At 35.0% G+C, this 13,972-nt stretch overlaps 1 protein-coding gene across 1 annotated transcript; it reads right to left on the bottom strand.

Annotated features, from left to right (window-relative positions):
* Positions 1-5,149: 5,149 nt before the first annotated feature.
* On the bottom strand, positions 5,150-8,709 carry LOC136219595 (bet1-like SNARE 1-1). The gene is made up of 6 exons (XM_066007056.1): positions 8,571-8,709; positions 7,987-8,137; positions 6,975-7,031; positions 6,823-6,882; positions 6,633-6,718; positions 5,150-6,304 (listed from the first exon to the last, which is right to left on the bottom strand). Exons 1-6 carry the CDS (start codon positions 8,582-8,584, stop codon positions 6,280-6,282), a joined length of 393 nt encoding a protein of 130 aa, XP_065863128.1. The 5' UTR covers positions 8,585-8,709; the 3' UTR covers positions 5,150-6,279.
* Between the last annotated feature and the right edge of the window lie 5,263 nt (positions 8,710-13,972).

Below are 13,972 nucleotides of genomic sequence, written 5' to 3'. Positions count from 1 at the left end.
AACCCTAAATTTTTCGATTAAATTATGTTGGTCCCTAATAAAGTTAGATTAGTTCTAAATGGGGGTGAATAGAACTATTGGTTCATTTTACCTTTAGTAATTTTTCTCTTTTAATTCAATAGCAACACCGAGGAAACTCTGAGGCAAGTTCAGTCTATTGAGTATCAGTCTACTGAGTTTGGTTCTGTTTATGATACTTGCACTCAGATAATTGCTCTTTTAACAGAGCTTTTGAAGATCCTTAAGATTGATATTATATGTTATACATAGAATATTTAGAATGATCTATGTGGGATGAATATCCAGAGCATACAATATTCAGAAGTAATAAAGGCAGAGTAAGGGAAGAAGTTACTCAACAAATTATATTGGTTCGGCTTTCTGCCTACGTCCAGTCCTCAGAATTCCGTCTTTTGAGTTTTGATCTACTAAAGAACTCTTTCATATGTAGAGTACAAACCTTTTACACAATAGGAAGAGTTTAAGTAAAGTATATTCGTTTACTACAATCACTCAGCTATCACTCTTTTGTTACTTGCCTACTATCGAAGCAATAACAAAGCTTCTGTTTTTATAATAGAAAAGATTCTGATATGAAAATCAAATGAACTAATCTCTCTCTTTTGATTACACAAATATAGAATTGATATGTATAGCAAAAGGACGAGATAGTCCAGCCTTTGATTGGGCTGCCTCATAAAAAATTGGCCCTCCAAGGGCCAAAACAATTGTTTTAGCTTTTGGTGGTTCAAAGTTTTTTAGCCTATCAAGGGCTAACGACGTCGCTTGGTCCTTTGTTGGCCAAACATAACCAATCGGTGTATATCCTCTCTATTTTCTTTTCATTTGAAATTAACCTCTAGCTCCATTTCTCTCTCTATTGTATGCCAAATATCACCCCTCTCTCTCATCTTCGCACCATCGATCCACTGTCGCTTTCCCCCTTCTTCTAGCCACCAGTCTCTCTCTTTCCGATCAACTATCTTTTGTTAGTTTTTTTCTTTATTTGATTAAGTATTTTGATTAATTAGTACGGGTGAAATTATAAAATTTTTATTAATATATTGAGGATTGATTTTATTAAAATTTTATTCATCATTTGATTGTTTAATGTATTTTAGTGTTGATAATTTTAATTAATTGAAAATTAGGTTAATTTCTTAAAAAAATCATGTGGTTTTACGAATTCTTTCAGAGTGAAAGTAACCATGTGGTTTCCGTAACCAAAATCAAGGAAAAAGTTGTAATGATGTTAGATTTGATGACATGTCTAGGGGTAATATTGTAAAAAAATCATACTTTTTGAGTTTGAAATCTTGTAAAATTTTCGCAAAAGCTAAAAGCTCCACTCAGGAATTGGGAAAACCCTGAGAAGGGCATAATGAGAACTCCCCCGAACTATCTACAACATTATTAAGTAGAGGAAATTGCATCCCTAGCTTCATATACTAGGTATAAATACCCAAATAACCATCGTGATCGGTGTTTACCCTATAGAAGGCGGAGGGAAGACGAACATCCATCTGTCGCATGTGAGGACGACCGGAAATAAAAGATTACAAACTTTTCGCAATCAGTAAAGAGGATTGTTCCTTAGTCCGATGGTTAGCTTTTTTTCCCAGATGATTTATCTACCTCTGAAAGCTTCATAGGGTTTGGCTTTTTAGGTGCCATAACCAAAACTAAAAGTACTAAAAAAGCAAAAGCGAGCAAAATCAAAGAAACTTATTTTCAAACAAGCCAAATCGATTGGAAAGAAGAGCAAGAAATAGTCTAAGAAAGCAATAATGAAGAAAGGAAGCGAAAAATGAAACTCACCAATCTGTTCCCCTTTTATACAGTCGAAGAAGAAAATGAAAGGACAGACACCATCATTACCAAACAATAATGCTCAAAGAGCGTTAATTGCTCCTGGCACGCACCCTCAAAAAACGCAAAATAGGATATATGGTGAGCAAGTATAAATTTTTGTCAGCTCAAACGTCCAACATAGATAATGCGCTTTGACACATCTACAGTTAAAAGTAGACGGACAAATCAATCGATAAAAGCCTGCACAATCTCGTTATTAGTGCTTCATCTCTTCTCGAAATCCTGAAATATCAAAACCAGACCCCCTCATATAGGGGTTCGGGCCTTTTTTATTCGACAGAAACAAACAAGGGAGGCACCCATCGGGGCCGTTAGCTAAGGCTTTCTCATCCTAAAGAATGCTAAACTTGACCCCGGGGGGCATTTGATATCAAACGGATATAAACATTTTCATGTGGCATCTGTGAAGCCCGAGCCTTCACTCAGAATCGGTGGACACATGGAATCATCATAGAGGATCAATTCTCCAAACGACCCGATCTCGCAGACTTGATCCGGGAGATCAACATCGATCCAGCAAAGATCAGCCCGTTATGGCATAATCATGCTCAATCTCGTCAATCACAGACTCGTGGACTGAAGGGATACTGAACCTCAATCTATGGGTTTACGTTCGCTTATCAACATGCGACACGTAGCATAGCACGCTGCATGACTTATAACTGCCTCACTGTATTCCGATCACTTATAAATAAAGATCACATTATAATATAGAGTAAGACATCCTCCAAGGTACACAACCATTCATATTCATTAAACTTATACTCTCTAGCTTTGATTTACTGTTATAGACATCCTCAAAAATCGTTGGCTTAAACCACTATTTGGCCCTCGACCTATCCAAAATTTTGTTATTTGGCCCTTGATCTATTATTTGGTCACATTTGGCCCCTGACCTATCCCAATTGATGCAATTTCATCCAATTTAAATAGAGACTTAACATAATTGTTATTCGATAAATACGTGACGATATTTAGACACTTAAATTTGATAAATTTGAGTTGAGAGATTTGTTTTTATTTGTTTTTCTTTTTTAATCTAATTAATTATTTTCACATAAGAGAGTTTATGTGACAAATAAACCTTAAAACGTGTGATATGTCAAGCTCATATGTCAAAATACCATTATATATGAGGGGGATAACGGTTTTGTCAAGTCACCATCTAAATTGGGTGAAATTTCACCAATTGGGATAGTTCATGGCCCAAATGTGACCGAATAATAGATCAGGGGCCAAATGATAAAATTTTAAATAGATCAAGGGCTCAATAACACCTTAAGCCAAAATCGTTCCTAAAAACTAATTTAGATATCGGAACAGATTAGCTGGACTCCAACGACTCTTCTGTTGAGTTTATTTCTGTCTTATTATATAGACTTGCTTCAGGACCTATGATGTGCAATTTGATCAAATGTTGAAAATGAGGGAATATAATTGTTGTTTAATAGTCTATTGTTGTGCACCAACACTGTTATTGCATGTGACACATTGTTATACGTACCTTGACTACGATTTATTACCCACATCATTAACAATTTAGGACAATACTATTTATGCATTTTATGACTGCTTTTATCTTTCAACCTTGATTTTTTTTCTATTATTATTATTATTATTTAAAGCCTTTTCAAAAGAGATCCTCGCAAAAGTGATCAAATCAAAGTTTTTAAAAACCCAAAATTTTTCCCTTTGAATTACAACAGACTTACTAAAACCTACAATAATAATAATAGATAAGGTGCAAAAATATTCGTCAACGAGTAATTTTATCTTTAACTTCTAAAATATTATAATTTTACTTCTATTGTTGGTATCCAAAAGCAATTTTACCTTTAAAATTGACAAATTAGGTCAGTTTGTAAAATAATCTATTAAACTATCGTCTCAATCACAAATTTTGTCATCTACGCTTTACATGTGTGTCATTTTATCATTAGTAACAGATCACAAACACGTGAATAGACATGAAAAAAACAAAATAAAAAATAATATTGTATTTTGTACGTGTTGGATAGAAAAATTTAAATAGTTTATCGAATTTAAAATATTAATCTCCAATTCTATTACTAAATAAAAAAAATGTGAAAAGTTTTATTAGAGCTAACCGATATGTAATGGATACAGAATAAGTAGCAAAACATATATATTTTATAATGATATCTGAAATCGGCTCCACTTACCAACATTAGGAGCAAAATTGCTCTTGACTGCCAACCTTAAGGGTAAAATTGCACCATTTTTAGATGTTAGGGATAAAATTGTTTCTGACTGTCAATGTTAAGAGTTCTTATATTAAACATCTGGTCTTCTATGTCACTTAGAGGACCCCCCCAATTCACATTTGGACACGTGTATTGTGGTCCCGCTTAATAATTAAAATAGTGAGACCTTTTATAATATGTATGGGTCCATGTTACACATAGGTCCTCCATTTGACATAGAGAACCGAATGCTTCTAATAATTTTTCCAATATTAAAAGTATTTTTGCATCTTATCCTCTTAACTAATATGAGGTTTGATTTATGGACATTCAATCATTGCCACATGAATCAAAAGAAAGGAATGTTAATGCAGACATCATATCTGTGAGATAATAATAATAATAATAAAGTTAAAGGTAAAAATTAGAATCTAACTCTGACGGAGGAAGTAATGTAGTTGAGAATCTAACTCCGACGGAAAATGCAATAAATTAGAATCACATAGGATGGGATGAATTCATTTGTTAATGATATCTTTAACACTTTAACACATAATAAGACTATGTGTTGTACACACCTCATACATACCTAATGGACATTATACCTAATGGAATTTAATTTGAACGGAGAATCCTGAAATTTTCTCATACATCTTCCAATCCACCAATTAATGAGTTGAACGTGCAGTCATTTAGTTTTGGGGAACATTTGCAGTAATGCACATAGAATGCATCCATTATCAGGAAATATAAGACCGCCAAAATGTCGAATGTTCTTCTTCTCACCGTTGGATAATTAATTGGATTTGATTGTGTTTGATGGTTCGCTTGGTAGGCCCCCAAAAACTACATTCAAGTTGGTTTGGTGACAGATGAGACTTATCAACTCTTCTCTCCATAACGCACTTTGTTCTTCAACCTTCTCAAATCTTCTACTTCTTCCTCAAATTATGCCAATCTTTATTTCCATATGTTTGTTTTTAATGTTTCGCTTCTATTAGAGTTCTTTTCACTAACCGAGATGAAAGATATCAATAAAGTCTAAAAAATGACAATCTCATTTTAAAACGATGAGGTCCAAAGAATGAGACTTTATCGAAGGAGACAATCTACATGATTCTGACTAGTTGGTATTAAAATTTGACTCTCCACATACAATGTGTTTGTTCATGAACGAAACAAAGAGTAGCTAATAGGTCCCCAATCCTTAAGAGATGACACCAAGGCGAAAGTAAAAAATGATCCTAAAAAATGAAGAGAGAGGATGAATAAACTAAAATGGGTTTCCAACACATGTAGACAACTTCAAAAAGGCGAGACCCAAATAACATTGAGCAAAAAAAGATAATATCTATATAGTATAACATCATTAATCAATTGAATGGAAGTTGATACTGGAATTGATTATGTAAAAATCCTTGCCGGAACCATCATTTTGTTTTTCTTGTCTGGCAAGGGTTCTTATATTCACCGCAGATGAGTTCAAAAACCGGAGTGGGCTAACGGCAGCTCATTCACTGACTGATCAGAGTTTGTGAACCAATAGATGAAAATTACTAACATGATCGTTCGTGAACTTCGAAATCAGACATAAAAATCCCTAAACTTTCACATATACTAATATACAAACCCAAATGGCTGTTTACAAATGTAAATACCGGTTGACCACGCGTGAAATGCCAGTAAATCACACTCCTCGAAAGGTCACTATGTTAGTAACTTCTAAGTCTTATATCTCAAAGCAATGGAGTTTTCCATCCTCTTGTAAGTTCTGAGAGATATCTGATAAACCAGAAGTTTGTGCTACAGACTACAGATCTGATATAGCTAGAAACTAAATCCTGAATTCTGCCAATAGAATAACTTTTCATATATAAATTTACTTGTGCACCAAAAACACTGCTTTTGTCCAACATTACTTCCACACGAGCAAACAAAATATGTATGCTCAACGGGTGCCTTAAACGTACAATTTTGCTTGCGATGCAATTTCATAGCTCTTTTGTCGTTCGCCTATGCAAGCACACAGCAAACCTCCAATCATGGACTATCTTGCAGCATATATTCATTCAAGTTAAGATTTAGCTTACTATTCCTCAACAAAAAAATCAACCTTGACCTCTTCCAATATGCAACTAACTCAATTTTCATCACCTAATCAAAGTTCAAAGATTGTTAAAAAAAGACCTGTCATGACTCCTGTTTAAGCTTGTATGAATACCAGGATCCTGCAAATCAGCACAATTATATCAATTATTTAAGAAAGCACCGATAAAAACAAGTTGAATTCTTGTCTTCCTAGTGGCCAGTGTCAAATCCCAGATCAAACATTGCTGCCAAAATCGTAGAAAACTTAAATCTGCTATGGATAAACCATAATATTATATTTTCATGTAATACAGATATCATTTAGGTAGCTCAAATTTAATGCAAATCCCGCACATTCACACCACTATCTTACAATAAATCGCAAAGAGTAAATTTGGTAGAAAGATATATCTAGAGTTTCAATCTCTAAAATCATGCATTTCAAAAACCATGAAAGAGGTCATGTACCTGATGAGATAATATATAGCTACAAATGCGAGAACGAAAAACCCAGCAAGGACACAGGTTCTCCTACTTGATTTCTTCTCAAATACCTACACATGAAAATTTTGATCCTAAATGTCCTGTAAAAGCACCCATTTTAATAATGAAAAAAAAAAGATAGTTAAACAGAAAAAAAGAACATTAGTTCAGAAACCTTCTTGAATCGATCCATAGCTCCATACATCATACCCCTTGATGCGTCCATGTTATTACCCTGATTTTACAAAAGAGTCAAATCAAGAACGAGTACCAAAAGTTGTGTTCCTTCAAAGAAAATAAGAACATGAAATACAAGGTTTGTTGTACCATTCGATCAAGCATACGGTTATGACCCTCCACTTCCTCGTGTATGTCACCTGTCAACTGTACAAAAGAATATATCACACAGAAAAAATGAGGATAGATATTTACAAACTAAAATAAGAGAACAGCTACAATTAGTTTTTATAGATATTTCTATATCTGCTCAACATAACATCTGTATTTCATGAGCAGAACCAATTGTTACTCATAGGCAGAGGCAGTTAATACATGAGAAAGTACACATATATCAAGGAATTTCTTAGTTTGAAACTGAAGTCAAAATAGATCGACAACACGGTGCAAGTGGGCATGTTATATCCAGAGGACAAATCAGACCCGTATAAGAGTATGTCTAATGGTTTCCAGCTCTATTTCGTGCATCGAAATTCATTCTGTGCAATTTTGCATCTGAGCACCCAAAATTCACTACACATAAATATGTAGAAAATTAGTTTTATTAGATGCACAGCATCAAAAATGACAACCTTTAGGCGAAAAGCTACCTCAAACATAGATAAAGGATATCCAAGAGAACAACTACTAATGATTAAAAGCAGGGCTTCCCAACTGGAGGTCCCAGTTTTCAGTACCATTTGATGACGGTGGGGAAGAATCTGGGGAAGGATGGGACAACCCCTCACTGAGTGACTGAGGATATCCCTGAATGGCAAGGCATGTACAAGCGCTAACTAACTAAGCAGATCACAGGTAGGAACCATCAACAGGAAACATGAGAAGACCCATTGCTAAAGCTGTTTTTATGATTATCACATTCTGACTATATATAGCAAATTAAAAAGTAAAAACATTCAAATACAATGGCTAAAACGTTCAAGCATGTCTATAAAGCACAACAAGCGTCCCTGAACTAGAACTAATTTATAAGATACAACATGAGCTAAATTATCATGTAACACCCTCACGACCCCAATTGAAGCTTAGACAGGTATTACTAGTACCAGTAGTGGCACGTTAAATTAAATACAACAAAGGATCTTCTCAAATTGGAACTTACTCTCTTCAGGAAAATAACTCTGTCTTGCAAGCTTTCAATAGCTTTGTCATTGTCATGCTCGCTAATATTTTGGGATAACGAAGAAGAGGCTCTAAGGCCACCTTCTTCAATGCCATCATCAAAGAGAGCTGATTTTGAATTGCGAATATCCCTGCTAGTTTTCAAAACTGAAAAATTAAGCCATACTAATTATGCCGATTATTTGTTGGGCGACAAACATATGTAAACCATAACCATTCAACTGTTCAAATAGATTTTGCAGAGCTATTCCAACTTAAGCAGTAAATCTTCCAGAGAAATTTAATTAATTGAAACCTAAATCCATAAATCCTCATCAGATCAAACCAGAAAGGACTGCAACCCAAAAATGAACTCAGGCTATTCTCACATTCACTCAACCATATGAAACTAATGCGAGATCAGAACTATTATAGATAATAAGATTTAAATAATGCATCAGAAGGTAAACCTACAAAAACGATGAATTTCAGACTATTTGAAAAGGAAAAACAGAAGTAGATGTAAATCAGACATAGAATAAAGGGAACTGAAAGGAGAATAGTGTAGATGTGATTTTAACTTACCTTCTATAACTCATGGCTTAGGTCAATCAAAGATTCTGGAATGATTTCTGATTTCCTGAAAATAAGTTGTCGAAGTGGGTGTTTGGGTGATGAGAAAAGTGAAATGAAAGATGAACACTGCGGTTGTTTGAAATCTGTTTGAATGATAACAGAGATATGGGTCTGGAATACATACTGGGCCATCTCCAGGTGAAAGCCCATGAAAACTGAACGGTGAGCCTCCTTCTCTAACTATTTATTTTTCAAAAACATTGGATTGACACACTTCTCAACTATTACCTGAGTCAAATACTAAAAAGGGAAGAGCTACGTTACATAGTCATAAAAAATGAATTATTTTCCATCGTACACACCATCGATAGACTACGTACATACTTTCAAGAGCATATGGTGTTGGTCCAAACGAACTATCTGATAAAAAAAAGGCGGTCCAACGACTAGAGGTTTCAGGCTGAATCACTGACTGGTCAATACAATTATCCCAGTTTAACATCATGTTCAAACCAAAAACCTCCATCAAAGCCCATCCCTATCATACTTCCTCATTGAGTCTTCAGGAACAGTGGAAAAAAAATCTCAAACTCGTGTTGAACATTAAGTCTCTGGAAATAGACGAATGGAATATTAATATAGATGGTTTATGTGGACACGATCGGGATGGCACCAGGATCTCCATAAGAGGGCCTAAGTAATTACACATCAATTGCGCTATCCAGATAACTTTTCCCTCTTCCAACAACCAAGCCGAAAATGAGGCAGTAATAGCTAGGCTACGGTTGACAAACAAATTGGCATCCAGGAAGGTCACCATTTACAACGATTATAAACTAGTAGTCAGCCACATCTAGATCACTTACCAAGCCAAATATGAAGTTATGGCTAAGTATATGGGTAAGGCCAACAACCTCATTGGATTACTCCGCGAGAGAGCCACCTATTTTTTCATTTGGCTCATTCCTTAAGAAGAAAATGGCAAAGCAGATGCAATAGTTGTGCTTGTCGTGGAAGATGACCCAATTTCTCATGACCTAATAGAGGCACTTATTTTGAAAATAGACACACGAGACATTGCAATAGAAGGATGGAGGATGCCAATTATACAATACATGATTGATGGGCTGTTGTCCGAAGATCGGATGAAAGCCCTTCTAATGCTCCGTAGAGCTTGGCAAAATAAAGTCTGGGAGGGCGTATTATACCCATCACACATTAATGGATGAAATGCATTTTGGAGAAGAGGGCAACCACTGCTTAAAGGAGATACATGAAGGGGTCTGCAAATCCCATTAAGGATATAAAAAAAACTCTAGCCCACAAAGCGTGCTTGCAAGGTCTCTACTAGACCACAATAAACGAGAATGTCATCAATATGGTCAAAAAGTGCAACAATTGCCAAATGCACACCACTCTGCCCTATAGCTCTGAGATTCATTTTTAAGGGAATTATCTCATCAAGACCATTCGCACTATGGGGAATGGATATCTTAGGCACATTCTAATGGATATCCAAGCAAATAACATTTGTGGTAGTGGCAATAGATCACTTCATAAAGTGGGTTAAAGAAGAGGCCCTAGTGGTAATCTTGCCGGCCAATATCATTTCCTTTGTATATACTCATATAATGAATCGATTTGACATCCCTTTGCAGCCATATCAACCTCTCTTAGAGTCAAATCCCTCTTAGCTAACCAAGTATTTGGATAAATCAGTTTCCCGTTCAAATTTATATGATAAGGAAATGTGAGATCAATAGTGGACATTTTCAAGTAATAGTGCCTCCACTCCAATGGCTTGTCTGATAGGTTCTCCAAGATGTTGAAAATTTGGATACACCCAACTGACACACCTCAATTTATCATCTTGAGAAGACCGAAAAAACTGGCAGAACACTAGTCATGTCAACCTCACTCTCGCCTCCCAACACAACGAGTCAAATACCACCATCAATATTCAGCCATTCCCCGTAATCTGCTTGGGATCCAAGTTGAACTCCTTAATACTTCAACAACAAATGGAAAAGGAGGTTGTCTCATCCAAGTATTGAGTTGATTTTCATAAAATCTCATTTTTCTTCACTCAATCATCGTCCCTCTTTGTTTCAGACATTATTTACAACTGCAGTGGTTTCCCGATCTAATAAGACAAGGAGATCTCCCCCAAGTCTCAGTCAATTATAATTTTGTAAGTATCCTCCAAAAAATTTCAAGTGAGGAGCGACTGACCCCTTGTAGAAGTCAAATATTCTACATGTAAGTTCTTTCATGTCACAGACCCTCGCGGCCATGTCTTCTCAAATAAATCTCAATAAAGGATCCTAAGGTTGCGTCTCACCTCTTGATACAACTCCAACAGTACAATGGACATCGAACACAAGTTCTCCCACACCCCACCTTCGTGCCTTAGAAAGAAGGCTTCAACTTTACCATCACAATCTTATTCCCCTTATTCTTTTAGGAACTGGCACTAATGATGTAGGCACCTCCTTCGTCATCACATATTGTGATGAAGCATCGGGGTCAACAACTTTGTTCTCTCACATTCTATTTCTCTTCCTCGTTTTAGGAAACCCCTCAAAATGGAGTCTCTTATCATAGGCCCCCTTAACACAAATTAGGACCCACTAGCCTATCCAAACACACTCTCACTATATGAACCAAATAATTTTCTCAACACACTCTGAAATTCCAAGCCCATAAAACAAGAAAAATGGAAAATAAGGGAAATGTGAGAAATTCCAAAAGGGACGGAGTGACCAACCTCGTAGTTTGGCAGCAAGAAGAAAAGTCACAAATCGAAACAATTTTATCTGACATCCCAAAGTTTCAGTGCCTCCACTCAATAGTACATTCACAAGAATAGTAGAGACAAGAGCAAGAATTGCAGAATGAATTCTCGAAAAATGCAGGCCATAAAATGTTCTCAAGTGAAAAATGATGGTTTTTATTTATACTAAACTTTAGGAGATCACTCATCACTACCCCTGCTAATGGCGCCGTCTCCATTTAATGATTCTCGACAAGTGTAAGCACACTGTGAAGAGATAATAACATATACTTTACGCGCCAACCACATACACCTCTCTCTTAGACTATGACACTGACAAGCATACTCTTTAGATAAATAAAATCGGTTACATCAACTTCCAACTCAATTCTCCCCACGAAATGAAAGGTGTCTTGCTCCCTTGAGTCCACCAGGCGCCCTATTCATCACGCTGCTTGATCTATCGGCTCACATGAAATACCTCACATTATAACGAGAAATTATATTACGCTATCATAGTTCCTAGTGGGCATTCAACTTGGAACTAACAACCAATAAGGACGTTCCATTTGAATGGGTCCCGTAATAAAATAAGTAGGGTTATAACACATTTTTCTTCCAAATGTATTTTGGGATCCACTCAAATAGAGCATCCTCATTGGTTGTTGGTTCCAAGTGGGATGCTCATTTGGAATTATGATATCATAGTATGATTTCTCCATTACGATGTTGGGCTTCTTGATGCGGTATATAAGCCCAAACTCATTCAAGGCACATGTCCAACCCACCTAGGCTCGGTAGACAAATAAAATTGAACCTACTGATCCTCAGGACTGATTCTAACATAAAGGCATTATAGACAGGGCTGGTCCTGACATTTTATGACTTCTAGGCGAAAATAAAGATAATGGACACTTAAATTGTATTTAAAAAGTCTAAAATAGAAATTTGGACCCATTTAAGACATAATATATCATATTATTCGGTCCACTTTTAGACCTGAATGGGTATTATAACTATATTTATAACAAAAAAAAGTATATATTCAATAAAATTAAAAAAATTGGATCCCTTTTAGCCTTCGGCCATGGGCGGCCGCACCCCGGGCCTATGCCCAGAGCCGGTCCTGATTATAGACATAGCACCATTTTCCAAAGTTTATAAAAGTCAACAGGTGATATCCACTTAGAGATCATTTTTCTGCTTCTCTTTCTAACATGTTTCATTATTTTTCTCTAACCGTTGAAGTGTTTTTAAAGACCGTTACTAATGTAGATAAAAGACTCGGGTAGATCATCATTGACAGATTACATCGGTTTCCATCAATAAGTGTATTGAAAAGGTTTGATTTGATAGCTTAAAATTATTAGTGATAATCTCACCACCTAAAAATGCAGAACCAAATTTAATTAGAGTGAGGATTGGTGGTTGGGCAGTTGTGTAGTGTATTCTATTCTCCTGAACAAACAATTGACGAGTAACTCACAAGATCAATAAAGAACATTTATGATTGTACTCATAAAATATCAAAAATAACATTAATTCTTGACTTTCTTTCTTTTTAATAATATTAAATTTCAAACCACAATACACATGACATTTTAATTTTATAAATAAATAAATAGCATAAGATAAAGAAAAAAGGTGCATTAATAGGGATTGAAACTATACTACACATTGGGTGTTTTATTATGAATACTAAATGAATGCACTTCTCTACCAACTGCAAATTGTTTATTGCCACATGATACCTTTCAGACTATATCCATTTTCAAAATTGGATTATATATTTACTGTAGTTTTTTTTTCTCAAATCAATGATGAAAATGTATGGTATAAAAGATAAAATAAAATAAAAGCAGTCTAGTTAAATAAATTAATTTGATAAATGGTGAAAAATTAGTGAGTGAATCAAATGTTGATTTTTTTAAAGAAGTAATACAATCCAGAAATATATAAAAAAAAAAACTGAAATTTACATCTTTAATATCATAAATCGTGATAGAGAAATAGAACATAGTGTTTGAAATTGTTTTTGACACAACGGCAAGACAGAATCGACTTCAATAAGCTAGATCTATCTGATGATAGATAAAATTCTTATATTTTTCATGAAGGAAAGCATTATAACGCTAATATAAGTTGACATACCACAATCACCTATAAAAGAAAAATAAATAAAAAAAAGGCTTAATACATCATTTGCTCACTGAACTTTCCAAAAAACTTAATTGACCCCTGAACTTTCAAGGTATCCCAATAGTCCTATGAACTTGCATAAAATTTTAGTTAGTCTCTTGAACTTGCACAAAATGTAATCAATTGATCATTCAATTGCAAAAAAAAAAGTAAGTTAAATGCGGAAAATGTATTCCACGCATCTTAGAATGTTATTACATAATTCAAAAATTGATTAAAATGAAGTTATTACTTTTTCAACTATAAAACTTGTCTTCTCTTATATTAGAACCGCATACTCCGATTTTGGTCGTTTTACATTTTGTAAGACGTCTGTCATACATCTTCCGCATTTAACTTACTTTATTACAACTGAGTGATCAATTAATAATATTTTGTGCAAGTACAGGGGGCTATTGGGACACTTTAAAAGTTCAGGGAGCAATCAAATTTTTTAGAC

The sequence above is a fragment of the Euphorbia lathyris genome, chromosome 2, assembly GCF_963576675.1.
Source record: "Euphorbia lathyris chromosome 2, ddEupLath1.1, whole genome shotgun sequence".
NCBI classification, from domain to species: Eukaryota; Viridiplantae; Streptophyta; class Magnoliopsida; order Malpighiales; family Euphorbiaceae; genus Euphorbia; species Euphorbia lathyris.
Note: the sequence above shows the minus strand (reverse complement) of the source record. Positions and strands in the feature narration are given on the sequence as shown.